Source organism: Zeus faber (assembly GCF_960531495.2).
Source record: "Zeus faber genome assembly, chromosome: 18".
Lineage (NCBI taxonomy): Eukaryota > Metazoa > Chordata > Actinopteri > Zeiformes > Zeidae > Zeus > Zeus faber.
This window is the reverse complement of record NC_137210.1, coordinates 18,188,203-18,210,266: the sequence shown is the minus strand read 5'-3', so window position 1 is coordinate 18,210,266 and position 22,064 is coordinate 18,188,203. Positions and strand designations below refer to the sequence as shown.

Sequence of the window (22,064 nt, the reverse complement as noted above, 5' to 3'; positions counted from 1 at the left end):
TGTGTGTGTGTGTGTGTGTGTGTATGTGTATGTATGTGTGTATATATGTATGTGTGTGTGTGTATGTATGTGTATGTATATATATATATATATATATATATATATATATATATATATATATATATATATATATATATATATATATATGTGTGTGTGTGTGTGTGTGTGTGTGTGTATATTTGAAATTTTTTTGTTTTACGGTTTGTCAGTGTTTGCTTGTCAGGTGCTGGCTCTGATGCATACAACCTCCAGGCTCTCTAAAATGTCTTATGTATGTATTAAGTTTACGCGTTGACGAGCATCTTTTCAAAAGTCGCCCTGTATAGGTCTAGTCTCCATTTAGAATTTTAACGTGTGAGGTTCTCAAATTCAACATAAACCTCTTGTGTTATTTATTATGAATTATATAAAAAAAAAAAAAAAAAAAAAATATATATATATATATATATATATATATATATATATATATATATATATATATATATATATATATATATATAATCAGAAATGTTGACTCTGAGTCAGAACATTTCCAGTTCTTCTTCTTCAGAGTCATCATTTATGACCCCACTCACTGACCTGTCACACTCACCTGTAGAGGGGAAATCCCAAAACGCCCCTGTGCTTGCCCAGCCCTGCCCTCTGTGCATCTAAAGTCATGTTTAGTTTTTTATTGCAGGATCCAATCTCTGACACGAGGGAAACTGTTATAGTTACAGACAGTTCATAGCACTGTCTGGTTCACAACCCGCACTGATTCTGCCCCCTGCCCCATCCCAAATATACAGCACTTATTTCAGATTCTTAAACCGGTGGAGAGGGAGAAGTTTGACAAAAAAAACATAAAATGTTGCTGCAGTGTGTCTCAAAGGTCAAAAAAGTATTAAATGGAACCCTTTGAAAGCGGACCGCTTTGGAAACAAATGCAAGTCAGTGTCATTTCCCGTTGCAACCTTTTACAAGATCAATCGTTTCTTGAAGAATACATTTTGCACTGATGTGACATCCCGTTAACCAGTGCCACAAAAAGGCAAGGTTATTATAGTGCTTGTGTCTTGCTAAAATCAGTTAAGATTAGACTGGTGGTTTTTGAATCAGAACCCTGCCCAGATGGAGTAGCTTTCGGACTATAATTTGATTCACCCGCATGGCTGGAGTGATTGAAGTTTGACCACCGTTTGCTTAAGATGGTTGAAGTGTTTTTTTTCCTTTTCATTTATTTTTTGCTAAAGAGAAGCACCAATTACCTCCGGCTGTTGCTTTTTAAATGAAGGGGCTGCCTCATTGGTTATTCTGAAATGTCAGATATATATATATTTTTTTAAATTATTATTATTATTCTGGGCGGATCGAATCACCGATCCAGCATCCTCCCCGAAGATTTGCACTAGCACGTTGAGTCTCTTCAGAACTTGCCTATTTATGGTCAAGCCACTTGTCTTGTTTGGAAGTTATTTTCTCTGTTGCTACCAATACTAGGAAATATTCAGTATCCCAACCACATTCCTGATGCGTGTGTATCCCAGGGCACTGTCACACAAGGTTAGCCTGCTTCTATGCCAATCATAGCTTTTTCAGTTCCAGTTCAGTTTAGGCTATGTGAGAGATGAAGTTTTTATTGGAGAGCATTCCATTCCATTGAAGTGCCACTGGAGTCTCTGTCCCTCACCCAGTTCCCATGGTCCTTGGCCAGTTGGCCAGTAACAGGTGCTGGCACCAAAGTCACATTGTTATGGCTGAGGATGAAGAGCTTTTGGCGCTTGTGATCTGACGGGAAGAGTTCACTGTCTGCCCGAGTTGAGGGGGAAGATGATAGTGAATTCCATGTCTCAATCTAGGGATGATGTACACAGGAGTACACCTTCCAGAACCACACTAGACTTCTAGATGGAAAGTGGAGTTTTACTGGGTTAAAGACCCTCGCTATCGAGGTACTGCTTAATCAAGATGCTTGTTGTCAAATACGCCTTCAGTCTGAAGACGGAGCATTTTCCTATGGTTATGGATCGGCAGGATGGCTGACACTGGCTTCGGGCCAGTGTGTTGGTTCCAATAAGTCAATGAAGCATAAATACATTCTTATTTAAATGGAGGATTGATCAGCTCCAATGCCCCACTCTTCTTTGTTGGCAGTTTGTGAAAGGGCGTTCTTGTATATAATATGTTGGGTTCATCAATTACGGTCAAGACATTTATTTTATTTTTTTTTATGTGTCTTGATAACTGAAGTGGTTTTAGGGCCCTGTTATGAGAGAGGGATCTTAAAAGCAATAGCAGATGCCTTTGGCCGCCAATGTGCAAGAGGCTGGAACGAGGGAGAGACTTGTTGCTGTGTCTGCGTGTCCTGGAGGCAGAGAAGTGATCATAATAGTATTACATGGCTCCTACCACTCAGAGATAAAGCTCATACCCCACTACCTCGTTGTGGGCAAACTCTGGTCTTTTTTATCCTAAACCTTCAACCAACTGCCGCGCACCAAACTGGAATATGTATAACAATGGGGCAATCGTGACCACGTTCATTAGACAGCAAGAGCCTCTTTGCAGTGGGATAATGTGTACTCTCATTAGTTCCCACTTCTCATGGGATCGAGGCAGTTTCTGTATAAAAATGCTTGCTTTACCATTTAATTGCCCTTTCTCCTTTCAGGCAATCTATTAAAATCAATATGTAAGATGGGCATACATATTGAGTTGCTTTGTATTTCGGCAGGGATGTGGGCTAGATTCACAGTGTGAAAGATCCTTGAGTCCAGACAGTAGAGGTCAACAAGGCCACTTAACTCGGGCAACTCTTAAATTTACTGATCTCATTGGTGCTTTTGAGAAAATGCACTTGAAAAAACACAGTTCATTTGGAGGGAGGGAGAGAGGGGGAGAAAGAGGGAGGGGGGTAGTGAGGGAGGGAGAGAGTCCCAGGGGGTCAGTGGGCCATGAGAAAATGCCAGTTTTGGAACAGACCCAAGGTTGGAACTAAAATGACGCCTAGAAACAGTCTATGTGGTAAACAGTGATCACTAGCTCATACAGGATTTTAGTTGGAACTTTTGTCAGACAGATTTTACTTCATTTATATACATTTAGCTTTGTTTCATTCTCTGCTAACGACAGACTTAAAACGGTTAGAACTAGGACTGAAGTTTTCTTTTATTTATTTATTTATTTATTTTTTAATTAAACCTTGGGAGACTTTCATGTGTCTCCCAGGTAAGTTGTGTTTGCCTCAAGCAGGAACCACTATCCAGTAGGGCTGTACCCGGTTCGGCTATTCAATGCAATATTCGACTTTTCGGGGGGTGGGACAGAGGAACGGGAAATTGATTTCGTATTTATTTCACAATATAAACCGCTCTAACCTGCAATAACGTTAAAATATTGGTGGAAGAAGCGTTTTCGCTATTATCAGAAGAGACACCTCTCCCACCCCTCTCTTCATCGCCGGAGATATGGAGATGGGCGTGAGGGGGGCGGGGCCCGCCCTTCTGCCCGGCTCTCACACAAGCACCAGGAGACGAGGGCGCAGGTCGCGTCCACTTGTAATGCACAGAAAATAAAGCGAGTGTTAAATCTGCTCTTTATTTGTTTTAGTTTTTCTCTTAAAAAAGAAAAACAACCGATAAGAGTGCCATTAAAGTGCTGGATCGATAAGCGGTGTCGGTAAGAGTAGCTGTATCGTTAAAATCTTAACGATGCCCGACCCTACTCATGCCTCCCATCCCTACTCGGTCCTCCAAATAAACCAACTAAGAACACTGTGGCCTGGGCGATCAGGGCGCACGGAGATCCGTGTTCGAGTCTGTGTCCGGACGCCGACAATTCACACACAGAAATATATTTATGATTCCCCTAGTTTATAATTCCTCATCGAAATGTTATCCCTGTGCATTTTGTAAGCTTATATCTGTTTTATCCTGTTGTTGGAATGCACACTGACTGACAAAAAAATAATTGTAGATGGATGTGGATTGTAGTCCCCCATTGTCACTGGACTCTGACATGTTCTATTGCTATTATGGTGTTTTTTTGTTATTGCTGATTTAACATTCAAGGTAGTAACTAGTGTTACATTCGTTACACTAGTTATTTGTGGCAGACTACTATACATTTTTTTTACACCTTTTAACTTCTTTAATTATATATATATAAATTTTATTAAATATAAATATACCGAAACCGTACAGTTACCATGGCCCCAAAACCGTGATACATACAGGAACTGTGAGCCCACTGTACCGTTGCATCCCCAGCTCTAACATAAGGAGGATCTTGGCAGATGTTGTAATGAACTTCCTGTAGACTTTACACCACACTTGTTAATATTTTACCCTTCATAAAATAGCAGGCTACCTCACTGTAAAAAAAAAAAAAAAAAAAAGACTCCAGTGCAGAAAGAAGTAGGCTACAGACGAAAAATCCTGTCTACGCATTATCCACTCAAGATTTCCCCACACGGTTGCCGTAATGTTTTCACAAAAAGATAATACAGTTCAATTAGCAGTTGGCTTATTATTGTGGTTTGATGAGATATTTGGCATTAAGTAGTTCAGCCACTCAAGAAAAGACTATTAAGCCTGTCCTTGAGTGACTGTCCTCTTTTTGTGGTCTTGCTCAAATTAATTTAGATGAGAATTTGACCAATTTGAAATTGTAGCCGCTGTAAGGACGGTGTAACATAAGGAACAAACTGAAAAGTCTGTGCGAGACTCACACAGTGTTGACTTTTCTCTGGGGGACAGAGGAACAGACAATGTTTATTGGGTAGAGGATGAGCAATGTCTCGCCTGATTCTGACATTCTCTGGGGGACGGACACGTCAGGATTTGTCAGTTTCCACAGCCCAGAGTGCAACTGTAAATTCGCCCTAATGATTACACCTAAACAAGCGCATGACACCTCACCGCTTTTGGCTCACCCAAAATGGAGACTAAGATCGAGTTACTTGGATTGTTATTGCATTTGAGCTACCAAACTAGATCATTGTGTCGTACCTATCGTCTAAGAATAAGGAATCAGATGTCTGTCTGCATGGTTTTAGAGGGTACGTCTTTACTTTATATGGCTTCTCCAATGGAAACTAAAGCCAGCAATTTAATGAGTAGATGACACTTGATATCCTTTTCTTAATTGGATATTGGTTATTCTCCCCCAGCGAGAACGAAGGTTACTTTCCCCAAGTCTGTGTTTTGAATCTGACTGTGATTGGGGTAACCTCACGTCTGCCTTCAAGGGTACGGCGGTCCAATCTTTGACGTTACTATTGTCATGAACCAGCTGCATAATTATGTATTGAAATAAACCCAAACTGCATAACTAAACAAGTAAAGTTATACGGGGTGTTAACAGTTAATCGACTATCGATTACTTGCTGTTAAGAATTGTGTCGATTTAGGATTTGGTCTTATCGATATGAACTGAACGATCTGCGGCCTTGTTGTTATTGTATCTACGGGCGTCTTTGTGGGGCGCAGGGCGTTGTGAGGGGAATTAAATTTTTTTTAAATAAAATAATAAAAAAAAAAAGCCAGACCAATAAGTGGCAGTACTCACTGGAACGACAAGGGTCAGTGGAGAAAGAAAATGCCCAGTGGAGCAGGAAGTAGTGGTGGAAGTCGATGGAGGATTCCGGAAGAATGACAGACAGCAAACATTGCCGCGCGCGGGAAAACAGGAGCTTCTTGATGCCGAGGAGGATACTATGCTTATGGTCCCTCAACGACTATTGCTGCGTTCAGATGTAACAAGGGATTGGGATAACGGCACTTTCTGAACGGCACGGGGGAGAAGGAAAAAAATACAAAAAAAACCACCCGGAGCGAGGGAGAGATACGGCAGCAGAACAAAACAAGCGATACGTCGCTATGGCGATGACTCCAATAAAAATACATTGAACTCAATTATTAAGTGTCTGTTTATATTTAAGAGTTTTAGTAGTGTTTAGTCATTTTATCAGCCTCTCGCCGTCCAAGTCTGCGCCAGACTTGATCTGCTACGTAACATCCGGCTCATCCCGTGGCAGAGGACTGCGTAAAGTTAAAATAGGTAGCTTGCGCCAAGACGGGTCGTAGATATTCCTTTGGGCGCGAAACCGGCTCAGCGAGTCTTGCCTCGAACCTCTCCGTTTTGAAATGAAGTTAAGAGAAACGCTCCTCGCCAGGTCACAAAGTCTCAGAGGCGCGTGACGTTGCGTAGGTTCCCGGGCGCCGTGGCGCCGCCATTTTGTGTTATCAATGAATCAAAGAGTTAACGACTGTCGACTAAGGAACTTCCTTTAAATTTTAGTCACAAAAGTTATTGTAGTTATCATTTGGGCTGGGACAAAATATGGATACTGGAATAGATCGTGATACTTCCTCTTGCGACACGTTAACGATACACTAGTGTTTGAATATCGATATTTTTTTGTTAAAACAGGCTGGTGCTCTAAACTCGGATCGCCCCCACGCGGTTCGGCAAAACCATCGTAGCGGAATACAGTTTTACTGCGGCTGTTACTTTTTAAAATAATAATAATTCCCTAAATCTCCATGCAGAGTTGCATTGAAAAGCAGAAAGCCAAGACAGATGCGTGCGTCCTGCGTTGTACTCTGAAGCCCAGTGATTTGTTTACGGTCGGTCGCGCCATGCTGCTGCTACTTGACGACATGTTGTCAAGGAGCTGTGGATACAGCCAATGTCACCGCTAGGCGTCTGCGCGTCCGCCATATTGTCAAGATCCGCAAGATAAGCCCCTTTCCCTCTTACCCTGAAAGCCGTAAAATCCACTGGCAGCGTTGTGTGCGTTTGCGTCACGTGGGGATGGGAGCCGGTCTTGATGTTCGGTCATCGGTCCGTAAATTTCCCCACCCTCAAGACACTATAATTTCCGGAGAATTGTCGGAAGTATGGGTAAAGCCGAATCCAAATCCGGCAGCAAATAGCGGGTTTTCACAAATGTTAACTTTGTACAAATATTTGAAAAATGATTTGTTTTCGGGAGGAAAAACGGCGAGTCCGAATCGTGGCGCTCGGCTGCGAAGACGAGAAGCTGAAACGCGTCCCGTCTCTACGGAGACCGGTCTTTATATTCTTGAATCTTATTATTTTTCTTCCTAAAAATGCAACTCGGACACGAGACGTTTTACGTAACCGTTTTACGCTTACTAGTGCCGTGCGACCGTGCCGGGACGCCAGGCACGAGCGCGGTTTGGGTTATTGCATCTGGGGACGGGGGCTCTTTCCCCTCTCGGTCAGCGGAGGGAAGGGTTCGAGGCGCAGGGCAGACGGCGAGCGAAGCGCTGGTCCAAAAAAACAATTCTGTTGCCTAGTCTTGCGTGATATTAGACACCCCGCCCGCGACCATGACGTAATGTAACCGACTGTCACTCTCCTTAATTCTGAACCGATTTTCAGGAAATTTGGTTTGTTATAAACGTGAGAAATGTAACATGATACCGGTTACTTATTGGAAAGAAATTAATTTACTGGGGGTGAATCGTATATTTCCATTCACTATTGTGGTTAAAGAAAGAAGGCATCATGCGTGCTAGTGGTTTCACGACTACTGATTTTCACGGGTTGCTAAGTTTTTTTCATAATAGTAGTGGACTAGTCGTGTTTTTTTTTTTTAATTGACTACTTACTTCTCGTGAGCCAATTCGATCACAGACGTCGTCTCTCAACTCCAACACGTCTCAAGTTGCTAATTGGACGGTGAACAATGACGGACGCATGGAAGAGGACGTCTTTGTTCACTGGATATCCGCTGGCTACATCGTTCCCAGAAATATTGGCGACTGTATTTAGTAAATTAAATTATTTAGGCGAACATAGCTGAATAAATGTATAAATACATAATTTAATAAAATATTTTACTAATACAATTACTATAATCTGGTGACATTGACAAAAAATGTTGTCCACAACTAAGCAACTGCTGCCAACACTGTCAACTAGTTGTTATAGTAGTCAACTAGTTGGTGAAACCCCTAACGTGTGCCTCATATTGCACTTTACTTTAACAATTGAGTATTGATTGAATATTTGATATATTTTAGGATATTATTTAAACATTGGACATCTTTTTTGTTGTACATTGTTTCATCTCAGTTGTCAAATTCTGTGAAACTGACACCACAATACAGTGAATAAATACATAATTCCTGATTTTTGCCTTTTTAGGGGTATTCTTTCCCGTTCAGTTATGTTTGTATGTTATCTTCTTCTTCTTATGTGATGTATCGTAGTAATCTACGATACTGTCACATTACATCGCATACATTACATTGTCCTGCAATGTACGGAGTTTCACAGAATTGCTGTATCGTGATACCATCGTTATCATGGGCAACGTATCGTGATAATATCGTACCGTGACTTACTCACCCCTAGTTTTCATGATACTGCTGTACTACTATTATTTTTTTACTGGCGTCAACCAGTTAAAAAAAAAATGCTATTCTAAGGTTCTCTAGGAAGTCACCTTTTAAAAAAATAAAATAAAATAAAAAAATAAATAAATCATACCACGCAAACATATACTTAATTTAAAAGCAAAGAGCATGCCAGAGAAGTATAGACTACGGAGACTTGCAAAGTATGTAATGTATCGACCTGGGTTGCTGCCAAATAGTATGTCAGCTTGCTCTAGTATTAGAATGAGCAAAACATTGCTTTTACCCTACCAGTTTGAGTTAGACAATAACCAAGTTCACTGTTTTTGATCTCTTAAATATCAGGGACTTTGCTTTATTGGCTACAGATTAGAGAGATTTGCATGATTGAGTCTTACAGGTCGACCGACTATACAAGGATGCCTGTTCATTGTTATTTCCTCTCCATTCATGCCAGTATGAATAATACACTCGATAACAATGGCCAAGACACATACGCTTGCTGCTCATTCTCTTATAACTGCAACTCTGCTTCCTCCAGCGGGGCTCAGGTCTTAGCATACTTCCCATTGTTTCATGAAGCTCTTATAGTCGCATTCCCAGGCCTGGCCTATTTCCTGCACTTAGAATGGCCAGAAATTAATAATAGATGCTATGCTACCCATGTGAAGTTCAAAAGAGATCTTTTTTTCTGATCTTTGCAAATTATTTTAGGAATTCTGGCAATGCTATTGAAACAACTTGAAGCTCGAGCCCTGTAAGAATTTGTATCGCTATGACAAGAGTATTAAAGTCCATGTAGATTCCATGGAGAGAATGACGGAATACTAACCATACTGTTAGCAGGTAAGGAGAGAGCAAGTTGGGTTCAAAATGAAGCCCTTCCTTGCATACCTTGACAAATGAAGGGAAGTCAGAAACTTTGGAGGTTGTACGTGCTATTGTCCACTCTTTGCCCGAGGACAAAGCTATTTCTAACTCCAATACCTCCATTGCGTATAAAATGCTTCCCAGCCGGAGTCAATCAGGAAAAACAAGCCTGTTTCCGTTCTATATTTAACGGAGCTTCTCCAATACTGCTGTGGCTTGATGGCCCCATTAACCACATGTCACGTCCTGCATTGTGCAGGTGAGAGAGAACCAAAGCGGATTTGAACTCTATCAATTCAGGAAAGACCTGTGAACACCCACATGTTGATAACCTCAGGTCCCGCCCCGGTTTCCAATTTCTCTGTACTTTCACTACAAGGTCACGTGTAGTGTAGTGAAGGTGGCGTATCACAGACTGGTGCAATCTCCTTTTTATTCTTGCTGTGAGTTGTGCCAAGCGTAACAGACAGACTATTTAATAAAGGTGACTGACGTAATGGAGGTGACGGAGTCCAAGATCCAGGCAACAGCAAGGGGAGGCATCCAGATTCACTCATTCACTGCCATTATATTGTGTTTTTTTTCAGTTGTTTCCAGTATTTTAAAGCAGAGAGACTGTGGCCTGTTTTTTTGTTTTTGTTTTGTTTTTATTTCAAAGGACAAGAAGGAGTGCTGGGAACACAGTCCATGGCTGTTTGTGTGAGATGTGATTACTTTCGGGTGTCTCATACAGAACAAATATTGAGTGCCTGCTCGGTCCATTCAACCAGTGTGTGTCCACAAAGCCCTTCAGCCACAGTGAGACTTTGGCTGCTCTGTTAAAATATGAAGAGGCCCCATTCTGAGGGGCCTTGCTTCAAGGCTTTTACCGAAACTCAAATTAAACACATTGATATGGACATGATGGGGAGTGGGAATGATAGCTTGACCAATCTTTATGCTCATCTTGCTGCATGCCGTGTAGCCCATAACTTCTCCCTGAGGAGATATTCTTGCCGCTAGTATAACCCTGACACAGCTTATCACTGTTTGATGTTGATTTTTGCGCTTTTGTTCTGGTAAAAGGCACACATTGATTTCATTAACTTCTTCAGATCAAATGTCAAAGGGACCTCTAAGACCAAGGCAGGCCTCAGCATACCTCATCATCAACCTTCAGCAACGGTAGCCCAAGGGTTAAAAAGTGTGCCTGTCTTGTTTTTATCTTGCTTGTTATATATATGTCAAGGAGCACAAACCAAAATGCTAAAAGTCTGCTTGCCAGGTGTGGATCTTCTCTCTTGACAGGCTTTATGAACGATGCCAGTGTGGTTCACGTTCCACAGGGCCCTGCTTGTGCAAAGTAGAGGAATGTGTGCGATGCTGATTGTAAACATGTGTTGTTCCTTCAAAGGTCATTACGACAGGGGGATCCTCAGGTGTATTCACTTTAATCCATATGGAGGCCTTTCGATTTCTCTAATGGAGAAAAATAGTTTTCTCAATCATTATGTTTTAATGACTTCAAACTACCAGTCAACAGAAGTGTATATACTTAGGAATGATGGTCTTACTGTACGTAAGCAATGGCTATAAAATGTTATAAAAGTTCTAGATTGATTAGTACTCTGTATTTGCTAATACCCAAAGTTTAGAGATCAGAATTGGTAGTGGTTGTGAAAGCGTTGCATCAGTTCATCCCCATCCTGATGTTTGATGCATTAAATGCATATTGAGGTTTGTGTATTTGCCTAGTTACTATTGTGTAATCCCATTATATATCCTATATATAAATATTTAGGATAAAAGATGAGAGAGAGGTCTCATCGTCATTGGAGTGTGTGTTGAGGGGGGTGCACACAGGAATTTGTCTTTTTTAATCTGTTGTGATAACACTGAGGCATTTCTCATTTCCTCTGGGATAGCCCAGGTTGTGTTTGTTGTTACTATGGAGACGGAAAACCAGCTCCCACACAGCAGGCTTATTGGCTGCCACCATGGTCGGTGCCAATAGGCTCCCCTCTATTGCTAACATCTCAGAGCCCAGACAATCTTGTCAGAAATTAGCCTGGATTACTGTTTAGACTAATTACTCTGTAATTACCAAAAGGTAAGGCTTCATGGAAAAACTCATTTTAACACTTTAACATAAGCCTTATTTGTTGATCATTGGGATGAGAATCTTTTAAATTGATCAAGCATTGAGGGAATAGCTTCAGCAGATTGTCACGCAATGGGGCAACTGTGACCATGTTCTTTGGCAATGTGATATCCCCGTTGCTCAGCGGTCGTGTTGACTCCCAACGATCAGAAAAGTCTTAGGTTCACAAATAAATTTTCCTTGAAATAGCTTAATGGTAGTATTCGATTATATTAGCGAACCCACATGGTTGTTCTCCCTCTCGCGGGAGACATCGAGAAAGTTGAGAAAAAGGATCAATCATCTGTAAATGGGTTTCTTGGTAAGAATAATGACTAAAGTAGTGCTGTAGACTGCAGAATACACTGCAACGGGTGGGCTATAAGACTGCCCACAAAACATACATTATTAGATATGAGCTTTATGAGTCAAAGATTCAAAGAGACCCTATCTCAGGCCTGCATACAGTACCATGCCCACTTCACCTCGTATATGTTCCCAACTTATACAACATGTACATATTCACATAAAAACCATGTCGTATATACATACAAACATCCACTATACCATAGAATATAACAACAATGCATTCAGTGTTCTCCCGACCATCTTGATATGCGCCGATGATGTTCCCTCTATTGTTTCAAATGTTGAGCAGCATACCAATACACAGATGCCCCTTACCAGACTGCCAGAGGTTATGGCCGTGCCTGCAAATTCCATATGGCTTAAAAATGTGGTCTGTTGCTATTTTCTTAAGCTCAAATCTTTTTCCGAACATTACAAACACAGCTATTTCACATTTCACACATAATGGATCAAAATTAAGTTCAGTTTTTAGTACCTCTGAGAACCATTGTTTTATATCAGACTGTAGTTTTTATTTATTTTGTAAATCCTAGAAGGCATGTATAAATTTACATTTTTGTGTTTACATTAAGAACTGTTCTCTGATGGGAAACTGTTTCTCTCTGTAACTCTTGTATTTTTTTTTATTTGATCAGATCGTCATTTTCATTAAATGTGATGACATGTTTGTTATACTCCATTTATATTCCACCTTGAGCTTATGTTGGTTCTCCCTAAATCCTGATTCCGAGAGTTTATCATCCACCCTGAATGGTCTTCTATACTGAATGGCTCACTACACAACCTAAAAAGTCGTCAGATCACTGTACCGTCCACACTACACAACTCTCTGGCTTGTGATCGGGAATGTTGAAGTTGTTGTGGTTTGTACACTACATGACTGACCGTCGACAGGGGGTCACTCATTACATCACACACGAGAGGTTACCCCGGAAATGATGCGAAACCATGGGGGACGCGGGACAGGATTATTTATTTTTCATTAGATTATCGATCACTGTAAAAAAATTATTAAAAGCAGAATTTAAATAAGAAATATAGTAACCGTATATCGACTGCGCGTTACGCACGGTTCCGCATCTCCGCAGCGCCGATCAGAGTGATCTTTTTCTCCAAACAAGGCAAATAAAAACTGTGGTTGGGGACCGTGCAATAAACTGAATGAACATATATTGAACTTTATTGCTCATCACATTTGAATTGGTTTGCTACGGTTAGCCAAAACATTTATAATCAATTATTTATAAAAATAAATACACAATAGAAGGGCAATTTCAGCATTCAAATAGTGATTATTAATATTATTTTTGTTTTTCTTTTTCTTTGCTTGCCAATCTCCAAAAACCAATCGGCGAGTGGAAAACCAAGCTGAAATCTTATAGTCTGAACTTGGCATAAGATTTCTGCAAGTTATAGAACTATTCTGAATCAAATACAGTTTTTTCCTCTGTCTGATGTTCATGTTTTCCCAAGTGTATAATTTAACATTTGTTAAATTGAACACTTTGTGTTGGTGTTGCTGCCTTTTTCATATTTACTGCACACGAATATCCCAAATATCGCTTTTCCGTCTCCTTGATTACTCAATGTTAATATTGGCCCTAAAAATAAACAACTATTGAGAATTCAGTAATTGAGCAGGAAGCATCCATAATTTTGATATGGAATTTCAGAGTCAATTTTGATGGTTGACATGGTTCGGGTCTCTCAAAGATGTGGAGAACACAACAGAGAGATGCCTTAGGCCCTTTCACCCTCGCCTCTCAGCCGTTCACTAAAGTCCTGAAGAAAGGATCGATAACCTCTCATGCGTTCACAGCCGGATCCTTGATAATAGGCTACTATTGGACGCTAATTGGTTGATAATTGTCTCTGGCCTTTTCATCGGCCCCGTCTTCCAGGGCTCAGGTCCCAAAGCTCGATGTGTAGTGTTTGTAGTAAAGGATGGCCTTTTTTCGTCGTATTAATTCCCCTCTCATATTGGGTTTATATCGCACTATAACACCTATAATCCACCCTTCTCAAAGCTTTTAGGTGACAAGGTTTTTGAAATTCAAACAGGAAGGAAGGAAGGGGAAAATAAATTGTGTAGTGTTGTTATGTATTCTGTCCTTTCCTCTGCAATCCTGGGTTCAGCCATTTTATGTGAGACGCTTAAAAAAACAGCTTTTAAAATATTCATAGAAAGTGATTTCTAATGCCCAAGTTCAGCCACACAGCATCAATTACACATGGAATTCGGGGAATTTGACAGAGTGTTTTCCTGCATAACAAGATAGCCAACGTCCCCTGTTCTGTTTAAATATTAGAACATTCTTTCCACACCACCCCTCTGCTGATGACCTGCAGGATTGGGAGTGCTGTGGGAAAACTCCCAGACCGGTGGCAGCGGAAAAAGTATGAAATGCGGGGACACGTTGTCAGCACTATGTAAAGTTTCTGGAGACACTCACTCTGTCTCCGCTGCTTTTGATGAGAATGTGTTTGTGTGTGTGTACCCATTTTGCACATCATGCAGCACCCTTTGTTCTGTCCAATGGATTGACATTCTTTGATGTGAGATAACCTCCATGGTCTAACATGGAGTGAGAATGGATGTGTTTTTGCTGTTTTAGTTTTGGCCGTGAGCGATTAGAAACGGTGGTGACACGTAGTGTTATTTTAAACTTTTGCAGGGGGAAACCAAGAGGATTCCAGGAAACACGCCATGTTCAAAGCAGTGCTCAAGAAGAACAGAGATGGAGGAAAGGGGAGTAAGAAGGAAGCAGGTATGTGAGAGTGGAGGTGGGGAAACGGTCATTACATTTTTTTATTACCTTTGACACATACTGTGTCAATGCGGAAGTGCTTTAAACTGCAGTTCAGCATATGGCCGCAGGACGGTGGTTCCCAAAAATTCTAAACTCAATAGAAGATGATTTAAAAAAAACAAGTTGACAATTTCTTTATTTTTTATTTTTTAGGGTCTCAATATCTAAGTTAACTTCTTCTAATTGTTGTCTGAGTTGCAATTTCAAATATTTTTGTTCAACTAAAAATATCTCAAGGCTTAAAGATGTGTATATTTAGATGAGCGGTTGTCTTGATTGAAGGCTCTCTTTTGCGTTCGATCATAAGATTGTCTGGTTTCACTCACCGAACCTCAGCACACCTAGACTCCACCCTGCAGCTCCAAGTTAGAAAGTTCTGGCTTTGTTTCATGCCAAGGCTATGGTGAGTGTAAACCTAAACTGGAGGCTTCAAACCGTCTCTTCAGAAACCAATGGGTGACAGACCATCATGCAGTCCATTACTTTTATACAGTTTATGGTAAAGGACAACTTTGTGCAACCAAGACTCTCATCTAAAATCCCTTTGAGAGACTATATATAGTTTGTTAGACTAAGTCATCTCCTTTTCTCAGTAACAGTCCACATGTTTCTGGGTGTCTTTCTGACTTACTATGTCTATGAAATGTGTCTCATAGACCCACTATTTACAAGTTACAACATGAGGCCTCAAGTGAGTTACTGTAAGTAAATGTAAACAGTGGAGGTAGCTGAGATGAAAGCACACAAACACTGCTATGTCTGAAGCACCTGCTTGACAAGAACAGAACATATATGGTCAAAAGTTGTCTCGTCACCGTCTCGGGGGGGGGATGTGTGTGTGTGTGTGTGTGGGAAGAAATTTACTGGAACAACAGAATTGTCTTTCATTCATTATTTTTGTTATTTAGTTTCTCTCCGTTGGGTAACTCGTATGTTTTTCCAGTATGGCTGAGTGTGAGTCATCCTCACCAAAAGATTGCTTTCTCCTCTACTGTTCATACAATGGCCTTCTTTGATGATCCGTCTGCACAGGACAGACAGACTTTCTGTGCTCACGCTATCTCCACTGGCCTAGACTTGCTTTACCACCTCAGGACTGGAAGCAGCAGGTAATTGGGTCTAATCAGTTACTTGGTACAGAAGCCATACTTCTACGACCAACACCTCTCTGCTGTCGCTAACTCCACAGGCTGTTGCACAGCCCTCGCAAAAGCAACTTCTTTCAAGATATTGTTGCAATCAGGCTCAGACTTGCCTCGCTTCACAGTCGGTGCAGAGCTAACAAAATTGAAAGGGAAGGAGTCGTGCTTGCCTAGACATTGGCAACCTCTAGTGCTCGGTTACACTTCCCACACACATCACCTCCCTGCCCCCAGCTATATGACAGCCACACAGTTCTGATCTCTATGAGGAATTTAACATCTCCATCAGCCTATGATGTAATACAGTATGTCACCACCAACACCCATTACTTATTTAGGTTGCTCTGGCAGAGGCAGGGTTAAGTTTTGCAAGCTGGTCACGTTGTTCCGACTGAATTGTTGAAACCTGTCTATTATGAATCACTCTGAGATAACAGACAGCAAATGTGCCCCATTGAGACTCTCTCTCTCTCTTACACACACACACACACACACACACACACACACACACACACACACACACACACACACACACACACACACACACACACACACACACACACACACACACACACTGGGCTGGCAGCAGAGGGTTTAAGGTGGAGCATGGCTTCTTGTTCCCAGCCCCTGGTCTCCCAATTGGACCTCATCCATCAAATGTGAACAGGCCTTTCTCATACTGGGACAATAAAATCCCGCCACTCCCCCTATTATTCAGGGAGCTCTGGACAGATAAGAGCTCCGTTGGCTGGAGCCGTTCGAGGTGGTCACTTGGCCCCGAATGTCGTTTTATAGATAAATCTCTAAAGCATTTGTCTCAACAGAGGGTAGACTTGCGGTAATGTTGGTAACTAGTCGATGTTTGTCAGATCTGTGAGAAAATGTCTTTGCGTATGCTGGATAGAGAGCTCCGCTCAAAGTGATTTAATGTACCCCCACAGAGATTATTTGTTGTCCTAGAGTAATTATTTTTAAATGTAGGTCCCTTTAGAACCTGCAATGAGGTTCCTCAAGCTCCCTGCTCGGGAATGCGGCTCTAATGATTGGGTACACCGCAGTATAGTTAATCCTCTGTGAGACAAGATAGTACCATATTGCACATAAAATATTAAATGTGGTGCTTGAATAAAGATTTCATTATGCTCCCAGATGACTCTGGGTAGAAATTGGTGCTCAGATCAGCCGTCTGGTGCGGTGAAATACAGTTGCTTTATGTGATGGGACCCTCCTGCCAAGTTCAAATAGAATCAGTAGTTTTTTGGGGGTGTTTAAGCTGCATTGCTCAAATCTTTAAGGCTGTTATCACCATTGCCTCTGGGGCATTCCCTTATTTTCATCGTGTATACAAATGAGAATTGCTCCAGGCGTGTTACTCACACTCGCACTGGTTTGATAAAGACACCGTTTTGCTTCCTGAGTTTTATGATCCACACAGTTCATTCTCGGAAAATCCACAGTGCAGTAGCAAACCTAGTTCTGCCTCTCAGTCGTGCTTGCTTTGCAGTAGAGCGATGATGACTTTCTAACAACTACAACTTTCCCCGCTTCAGAATGAGCGGAAGAATAAGCTCCCTGCAAAGATCTGGTCAGTGACTTGTAATGGAAATGGGTGGGAGGAAAGACCTTGATAATCATATAATTGTACGATAGCTCAGCATATGCTGCCCATGACATAGTGGCTAAGGGCTGGAGAGAACATAAAAGGATTCAGGGAAACTTGGGCCCCCGTGCCAGATACCACCACAGTCATTAGCTCAACTCTGGGATCCCCACGACGCCAAGAGCCACAAGCGCGCACACACACACACACACACACACACACACACACACACACACACACACACACACACACACACACAACTTGCTAATTTAGTCTTCATCCATCCTCCACTCCTCCTTCCTCTCTGCCTCCCACTAGTGCCAATCTGTAAGGAATCTGTTTGGAATTGCCCTTTTTAATCCTTTTTAAGTACACCGTTTTTATGGTCCGGCCTTCCGGAAGTAGGGTGATGGTCTGCTGTGGCCTGTTGCCTTTGATGTAAACACTTTGTTGAAAAGGTCACACCGCCATCAGGCCTCACTGACGTTAATGGATTTCGAGTTCAAGGCACCGGGAGCTCAGAGGATTATGTTGTTAAAAAAAATTAAACTGGGCTGGTTTAATTGGTATTCTCTTTGAGGGTATAGGCTCCTATGGTTTTGTTAAAGAGGCTCACCTATTAACTCCTATAAGTTTCCAGCAGTGTATTGCCTCTAATTCACTCCCAAACTAATGAGTTTATTTCAAAGACAAGAAGCCTTTATGGAGAGTGCCCCATTAGCAGGTTTACCTTCTATAAAATCATATTTAGTTTCACTTTAATGGCATTTTATTGACACAAGGAACAACATTCTGACAAGATTGTGTGAAAGAGGAACACAATGTGTAGAATTAGGCCTTGGGCATCAAGAAAATGACCGGGTTGGGATGGGCCGATAATGATAGCAGGCTAAAATCGGGAATTCATTATGGTGAATATCCCCAATAAGATCCACGGCCAAGAGCCATATCAAACGCGTTGCATATTAAAGAAAAATGACTTGATTATCTGCTTGTTTCACACACATAATCTTGTCAGAAAAATGGCAATATGTTGAACCCAAAGGTCACAGTCTGTTCGGCAAAAGTAATAGATCGGGTCAGTCCTCCTCTGATACTGATCATTAAGGATAGAGAAGCTTTAACGCTGATGAGGTAACAACCCATCCACATCAAGCATTTTTGTGTTGGCAAAAAATCTCTCTCCTTAAACTTGGTCAGTGGTTGTCATGAACCACCGCTGGTTTTACCTTGTTCTCATTGTAGTTAAAGAGTTCTTCATTTAACAATTTTATGATGAGAAAGGATTGAGTCAGCTTGTGTCAACTGGATGATACCCCCCAAGACTCTCCGACCTGGGCCTACTGCCCTGCCGGCCAGGCCAATGGACACAGCTGCCAGACTAAACTGTCATTCCGTTGCGGGTGACCCAGTGTTAATCCCACCATCACGGGCTGTAATGCACTCTTGGAGGTCGACAACTGTTTCAGCTGTTCACCGGACCCCGGTCGTTCCCGACCAGCATGCACTCAGACAGAGCACGCCACCAGTTGGCAAGGTTCCTCCGAGTTAATTCTGGCGTACAGAGACGGGAGCCAAGCACCTGGCCAGACGGGAGGCGGTAGCCTTGTTGCTGACCTGTCAACACTGAGGGGGATCGGCCACGTTGCCCACCTCTACTCTGTCTAGCAGTCGATACTCTAGGATAGTAATTAGCCTACAGCATGGTGACAGCCTCGACATGACATTCATATTACGGATAAGCCTGGTCTCGGTGAGAAAAGACTTTGGCTTAGTCACATGAACACAGGGTTGGGGAGGGCCAACATGCCATATTCCTGCTGACGCTTTTAATTTCTTTGGATGTCTTTGGCTTGTCTGATGACACCTGGGCCTGCATATTATACCAACCCCCTCAACACACCCCCATCTGTGTTGTCATCAGCTACAGTACAGCATCTAACTGAAGAGAAAATATGTCATCACATTGACCTTTTTATAAAAGTCCTTCCATAGCAGGGTGTCTGTTAGCTCTTCAAGCCAAAAGACATCCATCAAAATATACCACATTTAATTTTTAATTTGAATGAAATGATGAATGAAATTTTAATTGAAATGAGTACACATAAATATTGAACTGTATTTTTGGTGTTGTACGGATGACTCATCTTGCATGTTTTGTGCAAGAGGCCGTGTTTGATTAGGAGCAACTTCAAAAATGGAAATGAAAGGGATATTTCACAGTGAAGTGGGCCACTGATGATGTGGGTATGTGTGCGTCTGTGTGTTGCTTGTGTGACAATAATGGCTTACACTGTGTTGTGTCAGCTGTGATGGCGGCTGGTACAGACTGTCTCCACAGATTGTTTTTTGTGCATTCTTACATGTAAAAGTGATTTGTCAAGAGAGGGTCTGGCAATCGAGCAATTCTCTCACAAAGAATATAAATATTTTTTCCCCATATTGGCATTACCATAGTTAGGTAACTTGAAAATATTTCCAGATAATCCTCCAGGGGGAACTTTCACTGGCTGGTGATACTGCTGAACAGAGCAGTTGGACATTGCAGAGATTCCTTTGCTGGTTTCTATATTCTTGTTTCCTTTCCACTTTCCCAGAGGTTTAGCATAAGGAATTCTCTGCTGTTATGAAAAGGCTTTTCTCAATAAACTGAAACAGCAGCTGGTTGGCCCGTCCTCTGCTCAAACAAAATGAAAATTGTTTTGGCCCGAAAATTGTGTCACTGTCACGGCTTTGCACACAGCTCACCTAAATCTCACAAGCTCAGTGGGCTAGCTGTGCTGTTGCTTACTGCAACGCTGATGTGACCAGCATTAATAGCATTAACATTAACATATTTGTAAGCATTGCTCGCCAACGTAGTTGAGATATCAAGCGGCAGGTCTTGTGGGGTTTTCCCGGTGTGCAGTGGTTTAGTACCTACCAAAAGTGGTCCAAGGAAGGTCAACCGGCGACAGGGTCATGGGCGCCCAAGGCTCATTGATGCACATGGAGAGCGAAGTCTAGCCTGTCCGATCACAAAGTAGAGCTACTGTAGCACTGAGGCACTGGACTTTCTTCCAGTGCCGAAAGTGTGCATGTGAACATCAGAACTGGACCATGGAGCAATGGTCTGATGAATCACGTTTTCTTCTACATCATGTGGATGGTCGGGGTTAGGGTCCATTTGAGCATCTGTGGGATGTGCTGGAACTACAAGCCTGATCCATGGGGGCCCCACCTTGAAACTTACAGGACTCATAGGATCTGGTGCTAACGTCTTGGTGCCAGATACATCTTCAGAGGTCTTGTGGAGTCCATGCCTCGACGTGTCGGAGCTGCTTTTGGTGGCACGAGTGGGAGCTCCACAATATAAGTGGTTGTTAGTGGGTTTTAATGTTATGTTATGGCTGATCGGTGTATATTTCGATATGAAAAAATACAAGGATTTTCACCAGATGACTTGAATAGCTTTATTTGGAAAGCATTAATCATATATGAATGATAGGGGTGATTTTGTAGGGGAGCGCATTTGCATAGAGAATAAATATTAAGGGGTGGCCCTCTGAAGTCGACGAGTCAACCCGAATCATGAGTTTGAAACCCGTCAGTTGACTAAGATTCTTCTTCTTCTTCCTTCCTTTATTTATTATTATTATTTATTTTTTGGTCAGTCGCGTGCATTATAATAATAGTATAAAACAGGTAGAAGCTCACAAAATACACAGGCATAACACTTAAATGGGGAATTCTAACTAAGGGCAATAAATACATTTTTATATGTGTGAATTGTTCGGACACAGACGTGGACACAGACGTGAACATGGCTCTCTGTGTCCCCAGATCCCCATGCCCCGTTTCCCACAGTAAAACAACTGGAAACAGTGTGGGGACAGGGCACGACTCGTACACTCGTTAAGATTAATTTCTGCACATAACTCACGGAGAGGGGGTGATCGGGGAGAGTGTCACGGAGAAAGTGTCCATATTAGGCATGGTTTCATTCCATAAGGAGACGTGAAATAAAATAACCTACATCTGAATCTGTTTTGGCGTGCCGGTTGCAGCCACCGCACCACTGGCGCGTGCATTGTAGTAACCAAGAGACAGGTGCGCAAAATGCGGCCCAATGCCTCCACGCACCCCCACGGGATGGCGCCCAAGGCGCCCGCCTATCTCGCCTATACGAAGAACCCCCCAGTGGGAGCGCTGTAAACAAACATGGGGGAATAATGGCACTTCTGGAAATTACTCATTGGATGGATTATTATAACATCTGCCAGTCTGCTACCGTGCCGCAACATAAGGTGAGCGAGTCGGGGGGAGTAAATGAGCAATGCAAAATTTAGGAACCTATAAGCACAATCTAAATGCACGTCTCTTATTGAATCCACGCTTTGTGGTAATTTGGTTGATACCCAATCCTACCAAGAACCCTTATATCAGAAGAAATATCAGACAGACTTCTCTTGTAGATTAATGATGGAAAATGAGAACCGTGAGAGTAGAGTTGGGTGTATTTCCGGTTTGTCCGGTCTGGTGTATGAGCCTAAACCGGTTTGATTTTATGCAACCCGACTGAACCGGCTTTGTCATTATGAAACGTTATGGCAAATTAAAAAGTAGCCTACATCAGCAACCTGTCACGCCGCTTATTCCACCTTGTGCCTCTTTCCCACTGCACCATAAACACCTGCTAACATCTGGCTTTTGCCTTCAGTGAGACGGGTTACACTCTGCATTCATTCCCGGGACAAATGACTGCAGTAGTCGCGGGTATTTATCGGCTCTAGCTCCGATCGGCAG

General features: G+C 42.1%; 1 protein-coding gene across 1 annotated transcript in view; it reads left to right on the top strand.

Annotated features, from left to right (window-relative positions):
* tanc1b (tetratricopeptide repeat, ankyrin repeat and coiled-coil containing 1b) overlaps positions 1-22,064 on the top strand; it is a 142,004-nt gene that overhangs the window by 970 nt on the left and 118,970 nt on the right. Inside the window, exon 2 of the mRNA XM_080019347.1 lies at positions 14,403-14,495. Within this exon, the coding sequence (XP_079875473.1) occupies positions 14,435-14,495 (61 nt within the window). The 5' untranslated portion in view covers positions 14,403-14,434. The remainder of the gene's footprint in view (positions 1-14,402; positions 14,496-22,064) is intronic.